At 46.1% G+C, this 16,683-nt stretch overlaps 1 protein-coding gene across 4 annotated transcripts in view; it reads right to left on the bottom strand.

The window, feature by feature from the left end:
* Nucleotides 1-8,969: 8,969 nt before the first annotated feature.
* The window catches only part of ARRB1 (arrestin beta 1), a 94,477-nt gene continuing 86,763 nt past the window's right edge, over nt 8,970-16,683 (bottom strand). For 3 of the 4 annotated variants that reach the window (XM_058185528.1, XM_058185526.1, XM_058185527.1), the window contains exons 12-16: nt 14,945-15,028; nt 13,599-13,622; nt 12,347-12,417; nt 12,114-12,165; nt 8,970-10,689 (exon numbers count right to left, since the gene is read on the bottom strand). In XM_058185528.1, coding sequence (XP_058041511.1) covers nt 10,581-10,689; nt 12,114-12,165; nt 12,347-12,417; nt 13,599-13,622; nt 14,945-15,028 — 340 coding nt within the window. In that variant the 3' untranslated portion in view covers nt 8,970-10,580. The remainder of the gene's footprint in view (nt 10,690-12,113; nt 12,166-12,346; nt 12,418-13,598; nt 13,623-14,944; nt 15,029-16,683) is intronic. The other variant, XM_058185531.1, reaches the window with a different exon arrangement.

Below are 16,683 nucleotides of genomic sequence, written 5' to 3'. Positions count from 1 at the left end.
AGAATTTTATTGGCCAAGCGTGATGGGACACATAAAAGAAAAGATACCTTCATCAAGGTACAACATTTACAACACAATTGATGGTCAATATATCAATATAAATCATAAGGATTGCCAGCAACAAGTTATAGTCATACAGTCATAAGTGGAAAGAGATTGGTGATGGGAACTATGAGAGGATTAATAGTAGTGCAGATTCAGTAAATAGTTTGACAGTGTTGAGGGAATTATTTGTTTAGCAGAGTGATGGCCTTCGGGAAAAAACTGTTCTTGTGTCTAGTTGTTCTGGTGTGCAGTGCTCTATAGCGTCGTTTTGAGGGTAGGAGTTGAAACAGTTTATGTCCAGGATGTGAGGGATCTGTAAATATTTTCACAGCCCTCTTCTTAATTCGTGCAGCATACAGGTCCTCAATGGAAGGCAGGTTGGTAGCAATTATTTTTTCTGCAGTTCTAATGATCCTCTGAAGTCTGTGTCTGTCTTGTTGGGTTGCAGAACCGAACCAGACAGTTATAGAGGTGCAAATGACAGACTCAATAATTCCTCTGTAGAGCTGGATCAGCAACTCCTTGGACAGTTTGAGCTTACTGAGTTGGCGCAGAAAGAACATTCTTTGTTGTCCTTTTTTAATGACGTTTTTGATGTTAGCTGTCCATTTTAGATCTTGCGATATGATAGAACCTAGAAATTTGAAGGTTTCTACTGTTGATACTGTGTTGTCTAGTATTGTGAGAGGTGGAAGTATGGAAGGGTTTTTCCTAAAGTCTACCACCATTTCTACGGTTTTGAGTGTGTTCAGTTCCAGATTGTTTTGGTTGCACCACAAGGCTAGTCGTTCGACCTCTCGTCTATATGCGGATTCGTCATTGTCTCGAATGAGACCAATCACTGTTGTGTCATCTGCGAACTTCAGTAGCTTAACAAATGGATCATTGGAGATGCAGTCATTGGTATACAGAGAGAAGAGAAGTGGGGAGAGCACACAGCCTTGGGGCGCCCCTGTGCTAATTGTACAGGTATTCGATGTGATCTTGCTTAGCTAATTGTACAGGTATTCGATGTGATCTTGCTCACCTGCTGCTTCCTGTTTGTTAGGAAGCTTGTGATCCACTTACAAGTCTGTTCCGGTACCTGTAGCTGGTTTAGCTTAGTTAGAAGAATGTCTGGAATGATGGTATTGAATGCTGAACTAAAGTCTACAAAGAGGACCCTTGCATAGGTCTTTGGAGACTCAAGATGTTGTAGGATGTAGTGCAGAGCCATATTAACAGCATCATCTGTTGATCTATTTGCTCGGTATGCAAATTGCAAGGGGTCTAAAAGCGGATTCGTGATGGTTTTCAGGTAGGAAAGCACTAGCCTTTCAAAGGTTTTCATGACTACAGATGTTAGAGCAACTGGTCTGTAGTCATTCAGTTCCTTGATGGTGGGCTTCTTCGGCACTGGGATGATGGTAGAGCGTTTGAAGCAAGAAGGAACATAACACATCTCTAGTGATTTATTGAAAATATGGGTGAAGATGGGGGCCAATTCCAGCCCTAATAATCCATCCCGGGGGTCCTCGATATACGACCACAGCGGAGCCCTATGTTTCTGTTGCTAGGCGAGACATTGGTTAAAGAGAGTTTTGCCCCATTTTACGGCCTTCCTCGCCACATCTGTTAAAGGAATCATCTTTTGATGTCTTGGAAGGGACCTTGTACTGTGAGGTCATCTAGTCCAACCCCCTTCCCGCACACAAATCATTACAGTTGGTAAGTTTAGTAACATGGTTGTTAAGTGAATCTGGCTTCCCCATGGACCTGGTTTGTCAGAAGGTTGCAAAAGGGGATCGCGTGAACCCGTCATAACTGTGACCGTCATAACTGTGAGACCGTCATAACTGTGAGACCGTCATAACTGTGAGACAGTTGCCAAGCGTCTGAATTTGGATCACATGACCGTGGGGGAAATGCTGCGATGGTCGTAAGTGTGAAAAACGGACATAAGTCACTTTTTTCAGTGCCATTGTAACTTTGTAACATTGTAAACCGTCACTAAGTGAACTTTTGTAAGTTGAGGACTACCTGTAAGTGGGATTGAAAAGGCAGAGAGAGCAGGCTGGAAGAAAGCATTTTCACATAGAGGTGGTCCTCGACTTACAACAGTTCATTTAGTGGCCACTCAAAAGTTATAACCGCACTAAAAAAAGTGTCTATAGACCAATTTTCACACTTACGACCATTGTAGCGTCTCCATGGCCACGTGATCAAAATTCACATGCTTGGCAACTGACTCGTATTTATGACGGTCGCATTGCCCCGGGGTCACATGATCCCATTTTGCGACCCCCCCCCTCGACCAGCCAAGTCAGTGGGGAAGCTAGATTCATTTAATGACCCTGTTACTCACTGAACAACCGCAGTGATTCACTTAACGACTGCGGCCAGAAAGGTGGTAAAATGTGGGCAAAACTCACTTAACGACGGTCTTGCTTATCAGCGGAAATTTTGGGCTCAGTTGTGGTTGTGCGTCGTGTAAACCCCTTGTCCCAAGAGTGAACGTCAAAATGTATATTTTCATCCCAGAATCTCTGCGTGGAAGTGTGTAAAAGTGTGCAAAATGCTTGTGCAGGGCAAACCGATAAGATGTGGTATTTGTGCTGTTTCCTGCAGAGAAAAATGGGTTTGAGGTGTCAGGATGGTCCTGCCTCAGTTTCCCAGTTGTTATCTCCTGGTTAATCCTTCTTTCTGTGGTTGGCTGGAGAATTCTGGGAGGGTCTCTGGCGGCTCAACAGACTAATGCAGTCTGTTATTAACAGCAGCTGCCTGCAATTACTGCAGGTTCAAGTCCCACCAGGCCCAAGGTTGACTCAGCCTTCCATCCTTTATAAGGTAGGTAAAATGAGGACCCAGATTGTTGGGGGCAATAAAAGTTGACTTTGTATATAATATACAAATGGATGACGATTATTGCTTAACACAATGTAAGCCGCCCTGAGTCTTCGGAGAAGGGCGGGATATAAATTCAAATTAAAAAAAAATAAATTGAAATCCATTAAGTTGCTACATCTGCATTCAACCCTAAACGAACATCATCCAACGTGCCAAGGAGAGACAAAGAAACCACGACTGAAGATAACCAGGTTTAGCCTGGTGTACAGAGGCAGCCTTGAGAAAACACAGCATCGCCATCGCACACGGTCACGTGCTGTCCGTTGCAGCCAAGTGTGCGACTACTTCCTCGTGTGTGTGTGCACGCCACCCGCAACCTCCCCCCCCCTCCATTCTGCACGCTCATCCGGATGGGTGGCACTGTGGTCCAGCAGTTGCAAAGCCGGCCGGCCGGCCGCTCCCAGCCCACAAAAGGAGAGAAATGACACCAGACGCCATTCAAGAGAAGCTGAAACGTTTCTCGGATTAATAAACTAGAATAATTTATTTGACAAAACCACGAGAAAACGGTCACAGGAAAGGAAGAGAAGCCAAGCCAAGGACAGGGTGAAGGGACCACGCGTGGCTGGGTTAGCTGGACGTAGTGCAGGACCGGTGGGTGTTCAGATTTTCTTCCCACTTGCCGAGGAAGGTGGGGGGCTATAGTGGACCCCTATTTGATCCCATGATCAGCCTGGGGTGGCGGGAGTGGTCAGTGGGGAGCCCCAAATATCTACCCAGCCTGGATAGAGAGCACAAGTCAACGAGCCCAGTGCCACACACAAGACTGGGAAAAGAAAAGCGAATGTAGGTAGTCCTCGATTTACGACCACAGTTGAACCCAGCATTTCTGTTTGGTTCAGCGAATTCCCCCCCCCCGCCCGCATTTTATGATCTTTCTTGCCACGATTGTTAAGTGAATCGCCACAGCTCTTGAATTAGTCGCCCGGTTGTTAAGTGAATCCAGCTTCCCCCTCGGCTCATCTCGTCAGAAGGAGAATCACAAGATCCTGGGACACTGCAACCGTCATAAATACGAACTAGAGGCCAAACCTCTGAATTCTGATCATGTAAGTGTGAAAAAGGGCCACAAGTCGCTTTTTTCAGTGCCGTCGTCACTCGGAACAGTCACTAAACAAGCTGTTGTAATTCGAGGACTACTTATGTAATCAGAACTGAGGCTCTTATCGGGATAACTTTTAAACCCCGACTAAATAAGGTAGTTCTCATCTTACAACAGTCCGTTTAGTGACGGAATGAATACGTTGTGAGTCTGGGACTATCTCCATCCTCATCCATTTGGGGCCAATTACCTCTTCCAAATTACCTGGTTTTGACCTGTCTGGAGGAAACGGAACAGAATTAGGTGTGTGATCCTGGAAGAACTGCCTCTGCCCTGTCTCCATGCGGACGGAGAGATGGTGCGATTGTGGTGCTGATGTGCAAACCATTCCACCTGTTGTGTAAGATCTCCCGCGATGGGCATTCTCTGGTTCCCTAGAAGAAGGCTCTCTCCAACACTGGCAACTTTAAGCCTGGCGGACTTCCACTCCCAGAATTCTGGAATTGGAAGTCCTTCCAGCCAAGCTGTCTAAGGAATTCTGGAAGTGGAAGTCCTTCCAGCCAAGCTGTCTAAGGAATTCTGGGAGTGGAAGTCCTCCAGCCAAGCTGTCTGGGGAATTCTGGGAGTGGAAGTCCTCCAGCCAAGCTGTCTAAGGAATTCTGGAAGTGGAAGTCCTTCCAGCCAAGCTGTCTAAGGAATTCTGGGAGTGGAAGTCCTCCAGCCAAGCTGTCTGGGGAATTCTGGGAGTGGAAGTCCTTCCAGCCAAGCTGTCTAAGGAATTCTGGGAGTGGAAGTCCTTCCAGCCAAGCTGTCTGGGGAATTCTGGGAGTGGAAGTCCTTCCAGCCAAGCTATCTGGGGAATTCTGGGAGTGGAAGTCCTTCCAGCCAAGCTGTCTGGGGAATTCTGGGAGTGGAAGTCCTTCCAGCCAAGCTGTCTGGGGAATTCTGGGAGTGGAAGTTCTCCAGCCAAGCTGTCTAAGGAATTCTGGGAGTGGAAGTCCTTCCAGCCAAGCTGTCTGGGGAATTCTGGGAGTGGAAGTCCTCCAGCCAAGCTGTCTGGGGAATTCTGGGAGTGGAAGTCCTTCCAGCCAAGCTGTCTAAGGAATTCTGGGAGTGGAAGTCCTCCAGCCAAGCTGGTCGGGGAATTCTGGGAGTTGAAGTCCACAAGTCTTAAAGTGGCCAAGGTTGGAGATCTATGCCCTGGAAGATCTGCACAAAGGGATGGCCTGGAAAGTTGAACTGGACACCCAGCTTTGCACAAAATTATGCGGGTTTGTATATCGCCACAATGTAAAAAAGATGTTGAGACTCTAGAAAGAGTGCAGAGAAGAGCAACAAAGATGATGAGGGGACTGGAGGCTAAAACATATGAAGAACGGTTGCAGGAACTGGGTAGGTCTAGTTTAATGAAAAGAAGGACTTGGGGGGACATGATAGCAGTGTTCCAATATCTCAGGGGCTGCCCCAAAGAAGAGGGAGTCAAGCTATTCTCCAAAGCACCTGAGGGTAGAACAAGAAGCAATGGGTGGAAACTAATCAAGGAGAGAAGCAACTTAGAACTAAGGAGAAATTTCCTGACAGTTAGAACAATCAATAAGTGGAACAACTTGCCTGTAGAAGTTGTGAATGCTCCAACACTGAAAATTTTTAAGAAAATGTTGGATAGCCATCTGCCTGAAATGGTGTAGGGTTTCCTGCCTGGGCAGGGGGTTGGACTAGAAGACCTCCAAGGTCCCTTCCAACTCTGATATTATTATTATTATTATTATTATTATTATTATTATTATTATTATTATTATTATTATTATTATTATTATTATTATTATTATTATTATTATAATACATATGTTTTACTTCTCTTCTGTCATATTCTCATCCTAGGCTAGAAATAGACACAGGCATTCCTCAACTTACAACCATTCGTTTAGTGACCGTTCGAAGTTACAACGGCACTGAAAAAAGTGACTTATGACCGTTTTTCAGAGTTACGACCTTTGCAGCATTCCCCATGATCATGTGATCACAATTCAGATGCTTTGGCCATTGACTCATGTTTACGACCGTTGCTTTTGACCAGCAAAGCTCTGATTCACTTAAGAACCGTGTTAATAACTTACCAACTGCGGTGATTCACTTAACAACTGTGGCAAGAAACGTCGTAAAATGGGGCAAAATTCCCTTAACAAGTGTCTCGCTTAACAGAAATTTTGGGCTCAATTGTGGTCGGAAGCGGAGGACTACCTTTTATATGTTCTCTCTTGTCATGTTCTCATCACATGCTAAAAAATAAACACAGGCAGTCCTCAATCTTCAACCATTCGTTTAGTGACCATGCTTGTGACCACTTTTCACACTTGCGACTGTTGCAGCCTCCCTCTGGTCACGTGATCAAAATCAGGTGCTCGGCAATTGACTCATACTTACGACGGTCGCAGTGTCCTGGGGTCACGTGATCCCCTTTTGCGACCCTCTGACAAGCGCAGTCAATGGGGAAACCTGATTCACTTAACAACCGTGTTCGTAACTGAACAACTACAGTGATTCACTTAACAGCAGTGGCAAGAAAGGTCATTAAATGGGGCAAAACTCACTTAACAATTGTCTCACTTAGCCACGGAAATTCTGGCCTCCATTATGGTCGTAAGTCAAGGACGACCTGTACTCTGCCGAGAAAATCTGGAGTGGACGGGACGACTGGAATTGTGCAATCCACACCCTTGTTACACATGGGGAAAAGGGGGGGCACATGTGTGAGTTGAGAAAGGGAGTGAGAAACGTGGCTGGGGTGTTGTGCTTAGTTGTGTCCTGGCTTTTGGAAATAGGTGTGTGGTTTGAACCTGCCAGCCAGGAAGTCGGGTGTGTTAGGCAGGGGTCTCCAACCTTGGCCACTTTAAGACTTGTGGACTTCAACCCCCAGAATTCCCCAGCCAGCTTGGCTGGAGGGCTTCAACTCCCAGACTTCCCCAGACAGCTTGGCTGGAGGACTTCAACTCCCAGAATTCCCCAGACAGCTTTGCTGGAGGGCTTCAACTCCCAGAATTCCCCAGTCAGCTTTGCTGGAGGACTTCAACTCCCAGACTTCCCTGGCCAGCTTGGCTGGAGGACTTCAACTCCCAGACTTCCCCAGCCAGCTTGGCTGGAGGACTTCAACTCCCAGAATTCCCCAATTCTGGGAGTTGAAGTCCACAAGTCCTCAAGTAGCCAAGGTTGGAGACCCTTGTGTTAGAGAAGAGGCTGTGACATGGCGCCACATGGCCAGGAACGTGGCCCCCGGTCTTGGGGGAGCAGAAGGTGAAGAAGGAGACTTCGAAATCGGACGTCAGCCAGCCTGCGGGATGAACAGTACTGGAGAAGCAGCTGCAAGAAGTCCTCGACTTACTAAGTTCATTTAGCGACCGTTACAACGGCAGCGAAAAAAGTGACTTGTGACCATCTTTCACCCTTAACACTGCAGCATTCCTGTGGTCATGTGATCAAAATGCTTGGCAGCTGGCAACTGGCATGTACTTATGACAGGGGTCTCCAACCTTGGTCCCTTTAAGACTTGTGGACTTCAACTCCCAGAGTCCCTCAGCCAGCAAAGCTGGCTGAGGAACTCTGGGAGTTGAAGTCCCCAAGTCTTAAAGGGACCAAGGTTGGAGACCCCTGCCCTAGAGCAAAGCTGGCTGAGGAACTCTGGGAGTTGAAGTCCCCAAGTCTTAAAGGGACCAAGGTTGGAGACCCCTGCCCTAGAGCAAAGCTGGCTGAGGAACTCTGGGAGTTGAAGTCCACAAGTCTTAAAGGGACCACGGTTGGAGACCCCTGCCCTAGAGCAAAGCTGGCTGAGGGACTCTGGGAGTTGAAGTCCACAAGTCTTAAAGGGACCAAGGTTGGAGACCCCTGCCCTAGAGCAAAGCTGGCTGAGGAACTCTGGGAGTTGAAGTCCCCAAGTCTTAAAGGGACCAAGGTTGGAGACCCCTGCCCTAGAGCAAAGCTGGCTGAGGAACTCTGGGAGTTGAAGTCCACAAGTCTTAAAGGGACCAAGGTTGGAGACCCCTGCCCTAGAGCAAAGCTGGCTGAGGGACTCTGGGAGTTGAAGTCCACAAGTCTTAAAGGGACCAAGGTTGGAGACCCCTGCCCTAAAGCAAAGCTGGCTGAGGGACTCTGGGAGTTGAAGTCCACAAGTCTTAAAGGGACCAAGGTTGGAGACCCCTGCCCTAGAGCAAAGCTGGCTGAGGAACTCTGGGAGTTGAAGTCCACAAGTCTTAAAGGGACCAAGGTTGGAGACCCCTGCCCTAGAGCAAAGCTGGCTGAGGAACTCTGGGAGTTGAAGTCCACAAGTCTTAAAGGGACCAAGGTTGGAGACCCCTGCCCTAGAGCAAAGCTGGCTGAGGAACTCTGGGAGTTGAAGTCCACAAGTCTTAAAGGGACCAAGGTTGGAGACCCCTGCCCTAGAGCAAAGCTGGCTGAGGAACTCTGGGAGTTGAAGTCCACAAGTCTTAAAGGGACCAAGGTTGGAGACCCCTGCCCTAGAGCAAAGCTGGCTGAGGAACTCTGGGAGTTGAAGTCCACAAGTCTTAAAGGGACCAAGGTTGGAGACCCCTGCCCTAGAGCAAAGCTGGCTGAGGAACTCTGGGAGTTGAAGTCCACAAGTCTTAAAGGGACCAAGGTTGGAGACCCCTGCCCTAGAGCAAAGCTGGCTGAGGAACTCTGGGAGTTGAAGTCCACAAGTCTTAAAGGGACCAAGGTTGGAGACCCCTGCCCTAGAGCAAAGCTGGCTGAGGAACTCTGGGAGTTGAAGTCCACAAGTCTTAAAGGGACCAAGGTTGGAGACCCCTGCCCTAGAGCAAAGCTGGCTGAGGAACTCTGGGAGTTGAAGTCCACAGGTCTTAAAGGGACCAAGGTTGGAGACCCCTGACTTGTGATGGTTGCAGCGTCCCGGGGTCACGTGATCCTCTTTTACGAATTTCCGACAAGCAAAGTCAATGGGGAAGCCGGATTCACTTAACAACCGTGTGACTGACTTAAGAGCGGCAGTGATTCACTTAACGACTGCGGCAAGGAATGTTGTAAAACGGGGCGAAACTCACTTAACGTCTCGCTAAGCGATGGAAATTTTGGGCTCAGCTGTGGTCGCGAGGCGAGGACTACCTGTAACGGATTGGATCTACGTTTTTTTAAAGTTCCCCAAGGAAAGTTCAGCAAGGATGAAAAAAATTCCTTCCCGTTGGCCTCTCCTAGCAGCCGGTCCTGAGTTCGGGTTTTACGAAGGAGGAGGAACACTCGCTCTGCTGCATGCAGGCTTTCCTCCCACGTAAATCAGAGGCGTGTCACCAATAAAGGGGAACATTTGCAGCTCAGGATTGAAACGAGGAGTCCTCGATGCTCCTCTGAGCTGGGTTGTTTTCTTGCAGACGTTTCACGACCCAAGTAGATAACATCATCAGTGCTAGAAGGGAAAAAGGGTACGTGAGTGGAAGTGAAGGAGAAGGGGAGGAGGAAGAGGACGACTGTGGGGTCCTTATGCTCTCTGAACTTAGTGGTCTTCTTGCAGATGTTTCATGACCCAACTAGGTAACATCATCAGTGCATTCTCATCTACTGGTACTTTAATGGCACTGATAATGTTACCTAACGTGGTCACGAAACGTCTAAAAGCTCTAAAAGAGCCAAGGACTTCACAAGAAACCAACACTCCCACCAATACTGTGCAAGTCATGGTAGATAAACAGAGAGCAAACCCAACTCCCTTCTAGCACTGATGATATTACCTAGTTGGGTCACGAAACGCCTGCAAGAAAACAACCAAGCTCAGAGAGCACCAAGGATTAGCTATATTATTATATATTCTGTTTACGTTTGTTTTTCTCCCATTGGGAAAACAGAATAACAGAGTTGGAAGGGACCTTGGAGGTCTTCTAGTCCAACCCCCTGCTTAGGCAGGGAACCCTACAGGATCCAGCAGTCCTCCTCTTCCTCCTCCTCCTCCTAAGCCCCACTCCCTTCTGGCACTGATGATGTTAGCTAGTTGGGTCATGAAACAAGAAAACTATCAAGCTCAGAGAGCACCAAGGACCCTACAATCCATCTCCTCCTCCTCCTCCTCCTCCTCCTCCTCCAACCCTACTCTTTAATGATGATGATGTTAGCTAGTTATGTCACGAAACGTTTGCAAGAAAACTACCAAACTCAGAGAGCGCCAAGGACCCCATGGTCCTCCTCTTCCTCGTCCTCCCTTCTTGCACTGATGATGTTCCCTAGTTGGGTCACGAAAACACCAAGCTCAGGGAGCAACCAAGGACGCCCCTGAGTCCTGATACAATCACCCCCTCCCAGCACACACACAGGCACACATGCACGCCCAAACATGCCCTAAGCGTGGCTCAAACAACGCAGCTCCCTTCTTAGACACAACACACACACACACCCCGTCTGCAATATTCAGACCGGACGGGGGCCTTGAACCCAGGCTAGCTTTTGCAGGAGGGTGGATTGCATCCGCGCCCTCCCCACCCACCCTTTGCAGGTTCCCAGCCAATGTGTTAAAAACAACGCAACTTCAAAAAACTTATAGAAAAGAGTAGGGGGGAGTGCTGGGAGTGGAAACAGGGGGAGGAAGGCGGGCAGTTTATCTGTCGTTGAGCTGCGGCGAGTTGGTCCCGTCGGCCTCCTCTTCCTCATCCTTCATGCATTTGAGTCTCTGCCGGGCGAAATCTTCGAAGACGATGTCATCGTCACTGCGGCACACACACAAAAAAAAGGACAGAGGGAAATGGGTCACTGGGGGCTCAACCACAGCGAGCGGGGCGAGGGGAAACTCCGCCGGACGTTGATCGTTCTGCGGCCAGAGCCGTTTCCTATCTCGGGTAGTCCTCGACTTACAACGTTCCATTTAGGGACCGTTCGAAGTTACAACGGTGGCTGAAAAAAAGTGACTGTTTTTTCCACACTAGCGAAAAGGAGCAGGTGAAAACATGAGAGTTGGTTTTCACAATATAGGCAGTTCTCGACATAATAACAACAACAACAACAACAACAACAACAACAACAACAACAACAGAGTTGGAAGGGACCTTGGAGGGGTCCAGCCAAGCTGGCCAGGGAATTCTGGGAGTTGAAGTCCTCCAGCAAAGCTTTCTGGGGAATTCTGGGAGTTGAAGCCCTCCAGCCAAGCTTTCTGGGGAATTCTGGGGGGTTGAAGTCCACAAGTCTTAAAGTGGCCAAGGTTGGAGACCCCTGCCTAACACAAGAAGAAACAATGGGTGGAAACTTATCAAGGAAAGAAGCAACTTCGAACTAAGGAGAAATTTTCTGAGAGTTAGAACAATTAATCAGTGGAACAACTTGCCTGCAGAAGTTGTAAGTTGGCAGGGGGTTGGACTAGAAGACCTCCAAGGTCCCTTCCAACTCTGATATTATTATTATTATTATTATTATTATTATTATTATTATTATTATTATTATTATTATTACCCCCTGCCCAGGCAGGAAACCCTGCACCATATCAGTCAGATGGTTATCCAACATTTTCTTAAAAATTTCCAGTGTTAGAGCATTCACAACTTCTGAAGGCAAGTCGTTCCACTTATTAATTGTTCTAACTGTCAGGAAATTTCTCTTTAGTTCTAAGTTGCTTCTTTCTTTGATTAGTTACATAGAACTTAAACACCAGTTTGTTTAGTGACCATTCAGTTACTGATACTGGAAGATGCTATCATGCCCCCCCCTCCCAGTCCTTCTTTTCATTAAACTAGACCTACCCAGTTCCTGCAACCGTTCTTCGTATCTTGTAAGTTTTTCTTTTCCTTTTTGTAAAGAAGTTTTTTATTTTTTATTTTCTTATACCCATATTGTAGATGTACATTCTCTTGTCCGTAAATAATCATACATATTTTTTTTCTGAAGAAAGCACGAAAATAAAACATTTTAATTACATTCGGGGGTTGCTCTTCTACCCTTTCTTTCCCTTCTCCTCTTTCCCCTCGCCTCTCCTACTTTCTTCCTCCTTCTCTCCTTCCTCCTTCCTTCTTCCCCTTCCTCTCCTCAACTTGTAAAGTGAGGACTATCAGTTTAAGACAGAGTGGCTGGGCTACATGCAAAGGAGCCTGGCTTCCCACGAGGAGCTGTTCCGAACACACACACACACACAAATTTGACTTACTTCGTGTCAAGTTCTATGAGATTTGTGTCGATAGGAGCTTCATTTTCGGGCACTGAAAACAAGAAACAAAGCCAATTAATCCAGTTTCCTTGGACGGCGAGCGTAATCTGCCCCCCCTCCCCCCCGCAGCCGACTTGATTCTTCAACTAGCCAACCCTCTCAAGACAGCAGTCCTCATGAAGGTCCTTTCGGGAGGATGCTAATCTGCCTCCTCCTCACGTGGACAGGCTCACCTTCTCGGTGCAACAACTCTTCCTTGGGTTTGGGATGCATCAGAGTGAACGGCAGCTCCACAGCTACGTCGCTAGAAAGAAAGAGTTTGGAAAGTGAGGCACCCGTTTTGGGTATGGCCGGCATGGCCTCCTTCTTCTAGGGATGCCCTCTTCTCAAGCTGCTGTGGAGTGTGCCCGATCAAGGCTTCCTAAACTGGGTTTGTGGGGAGCCAGGTTGGGGCCAGTTCCTGGCAAGGCATTCAAAGAAACCCATTTTTTTCAAGGGAGGAAAAGTTACCTTTCTTGCGGCGAATTGTGTGGGATTCCGGCATTTTTTCTCAACAAGGGATCAGAGAGGGACGTTTGGGTGGTCTCCTCCATTTCAGCCATTTTGTTTTAAAATTAGTTTTTAATCAAAGTGGATGCCACTGGGGGGAAACTCAAGACTCTCTAGCGCAGGGGTCTCCAAACTTGGCAACTTTAAGACTTGTGGACTTCAACTCCCAGAAGAGTTGAAGTCCACAAGTCTTTAAAGTTGTCAAGATTGGAGACCCCTGCTCTAGCGGACCTAGTCCCCTGCGTTCTACCAACTCAAGCTTCTAGTCCTCATTTCTAACACTTAGCCTCCTCCACATGAAGGTTTCACTTTTGAGGGGATTATTACTCCTCCCAAAAGCACTTTTCCTGCTCCCCTAAACCTATCTTAAAGGTTACCTTGCTTTAAGATCCTGCATTACCTCGGCCACAGCTATATCAACTCAAGCTTCTAGTCCTCATTTCTTAGCCTCCTTCACACGTTCACTTTTGAGGAGTTAATTCTCCGCCAAAGGACCAGGTTTTGACCCTGCTATTAAAATAATTTGTCGATAATTGGGATTTATTCTAATTATTTATGAAGGGTCCTTGTTGCTCTCTGAGCTTGGTTGTTTTCTCGCAGACGTTTCATCACCAGACTAGGGAACATCATCAGTGCTGTAGCAATGGGGGTAACAGTATTAGTACCCCCTCCCTTCTAGGTGGGGAACGGGATCAGGTCTCTTGCATGCAAAGGCAGGGGCTTCCACAGAGGAGGTCAGAAAAGTCAAGATGTAAAAATGGGATTAAATAAATAAATAAATAAATAAATAAGATGGCTTCTGTGCTTAGCGACCGCAGGCGCATCCCTTGTGTTCAACCCCCCCCCCGACTGTTTCGACTTTCCCCATGGACGCCCCTGGTGGAGGGAGGTTGCACTGCATTTGATCAGCACAGGTAGAAGTCTGGAAGGTGTTACCTGGAGGCAAGATCTCCCAGCAAGCTGGCGTTGGAAGGAGAGGAGAGAAGAGAGTTAGAACTCAACAGAACGGAAGAGGAGAGAATACTGTAGAATAGGGGAATAGAATTAACATTATCATTAATTATAATCAGGATAATCAGAATTAAAAACAGAGCAGAGCAGAATAGGAGAATAATAGAATTAGAATTAGAACAGAACAGAACAGAAAATAGAAATAGAATTAGAATTAGAGAATAGAATTAGAATTAGAACAGAACAGAACAGAAGATAGAAATAGAATTAGAATTAGAATAGAATAGAATAGAACAGAATTAGAATTAGAACTAGAATAGAATAGAATTGGAATTGGAATGGAATAGAATAGAATATAGAAGAGAAGAGAATATAGAATAGAATTAATAGAATAGAATAGAATAGAATAGAGTAGAATACAATACAATACAATACAATAGAATAGAACAGAATAGAATTAGAATGGAATAGGAATAGAATAGGAATAGAAGAGAAGAGAATATAGAATAGAATTAGAATGGAATGGAATGAAATAGAATATAGGAGAGAAGAGAATATAGAATTGAATTAGAATAGAATAGAATAGGAATGGAATAGAATAGAATATAGAAGAGAAGAGAATATAGAATAGGAATAGAATAGGAATAGAAGAGAAGAGAAGATAGAATAGGAATAGAATAGGAATGAAATAGAATAGAATAGAATTAGAATGGAATAGGAATAGAATAGGAATAGAAGAGAAGAGAATATAGAATAGAATTAGAATGGAATGGAATGGAATGAAATAGAATATAGGAGAGAAGAGAATATAGAATTGAATTAGAATAGAATAGAATAGAATAGGAATGGAATAGAAGAGAATATAGGAGAGAAGAGAATATAGAATTGAATTAGAATAGAATAGAATAGAATAGGAATGGAATAGAATAGAATAGAATAGAATAGAATAGAATAGAATAGAATTAGAATGGAATAGGAATAGAATAGGAATAAAAGAGAAGAGAATATAGAATAGAATTAGAATGGAATGGAATGGAATGAAATAGCATATAGGAGAGAAGAGAAGATAGAATAGGAATAGAATAGAATAGAATTAGAATTAGAATTAGAATTAAAAGAGGGGATAGGATATGATGGGATAGAATTAGAATTAGAATTCTTTATTAACCAAGCGTAATCGGACACAGAAGGGATTTGTCTCCGGTGCAGAAGCTCACATACGTGTACATATAAAGAGCAGGTCATAATAGGTCGTGGGGTTAAGGGTTAGGAAATACCACGGAGATTTCAGGCTCCATTGTGGCCGTAAGTCGAGGACCGCCTGGACTTACCCGCCTCGAGACACCACCAGCTTGGCTTTCACTTTGTAGGAGACAATAATCCCCAAAACTTCCTTGTTGGCGCCTTCTCTCAACCTGGGATGGGGGAGAGAAAAGGATTCTTTGCCTCACGTGCAAATAATAATAATAAAATAAAATTGGTCAAATACAAGAAGTTCTCTCCTCTTTTCAGCTTCTCTCTTTCCCTCAGTTGCAGAAAAGTCAGACCTAGACTTACAACAGTTCATTTAGTGACCAGTCGAAGTGACAAAGTGACTTAGGGCTGTTTTTCACACTTAACGACTGTTGCAGCATCCCCCGCGGTCACGTGATCAAAGTTCAGATGCTTGGCAACGGATTCATATTTACGACGGTTGTAGTGTCCCAGGGTCATGTGATCCACTTTTGTGACCTTTTGCCGACCCAAGTTGATGGGGAAGCCAGATTCGCTTAACAACCGTGTTGGTAAGTTCACAGCGGCGGTAATAAAAGAGGGTGAGATTCACTTTACGACTGTCTCGCTTAGCTATGGAAATTTGGGGCTCCGTTGTGGTCGTAAGTCGAGGACTACCTGTATAGGAGCTTCTGCTGGCTAAGGGATTCTGGGAGTTCAAGTCCACATGGGTGGGCTAAGGCAGGAGTCTCCAATTCCTCAGCAAAGCTGGCTGAGGAATTCTGGGAGTTGAAGTCCACAAATCTTAAAGTTGCTAAGCTTGGAGACCCCTGGGCTAAGGGATTATGGGAGTTAGTTCACACATGCTGGCTGGGGAATTCTGGGAGTTGAAGTCCACAAGTCTTAAAGTTGCTAAGCTTGGAGACCCCTGGGCTAAGGGATTATGGGAGTTAGTTCACTCTTGCTGGCTGAGGAATTCTGGGAGTCGAAGTCCACAAGTCTTAAAGTTGCTAAATTTGGGGACCCCCTGGGCTAAGGGATTATGGGAGTTAGTTCACTCTTGCTGGCTAAGGGATTCTGGGAGTTGAAGTCCACAAGTCTTAAAGTTGCTAAATTTGGGGACCCCCTGGGCTAAGGGATTATGGGAGTTAGTTCACACATGCTGGCTGGGGAATTCTGGGAGTCGAAGTTCACAAGTCTTAAAGTTGCTAAGCTTGGAGACCCCTGGGCTAAGGGATTATGGGAGTTAGTTCACACATGCTGGCTAAGGGATTATGGGAGTTAGTCCACAAGTCTTAAACTTGTTAAACTCAGAGATCCCTGGGCTAAGGGATTATGGGAGTTAGTTCACACATGCTGGCTGGGGAATTCTGGGAGTTGAAGTCCACAAGTCTTAAAGTTGCTAAGCTTGGAGACCCCTGGGCTAAGGGATTATGGGAGTTAGTTCACACATGCTGGCTGGGGAATTCTGGGAGTTGAAGTCCACAAGTCTTAAAGTTGCTAAACTCGGAGACCCCTGGGCTAAGGGATTATGGGAGTTAGTTCACACATGCTGGCTGGGGAATTCTGGGAGTCGAAGTCCACAAGTCTTAAAGTTGCTAAGCTTGGAGACCCCTGGGCTAAGGGATTATGGGAGTTAGTTCACACATGCTGGCTGGGGAATTCTGGGAGTTGAAGTCCACAAGTCTTAAAGTTGCTAAGCTTGGAGACCCCTGGGCTAAGGGATTATGGGAGTTAGTTCACACATGCTGGCTGGGGAATTCTGGGAGTCGAAGTCCACAAGTCTTAAAGTTGCTAAACTCGGAGATCCCTGGGCTAAGGGATTATGGGAGTTAGTTCACACATGCTGGCTGGGGAA

This window comes from Ahaetulla prasina, chromosome 5, assembly GCF_028640845.1.
Source record: "Ahaetulla prasina isolate Xishuangbanna chromosome 5, ASM2864084v1, whole genome shotgun sequence".
NCBI lineage: Eukaryota > Metazoa > Chordata > Lepidosauria > Squamata > Colubridae > Ahaetulla > Ahaetulla prasina.
This window is presented reverse-complemented; position numbering and strand designations above follow the sequence as displayed.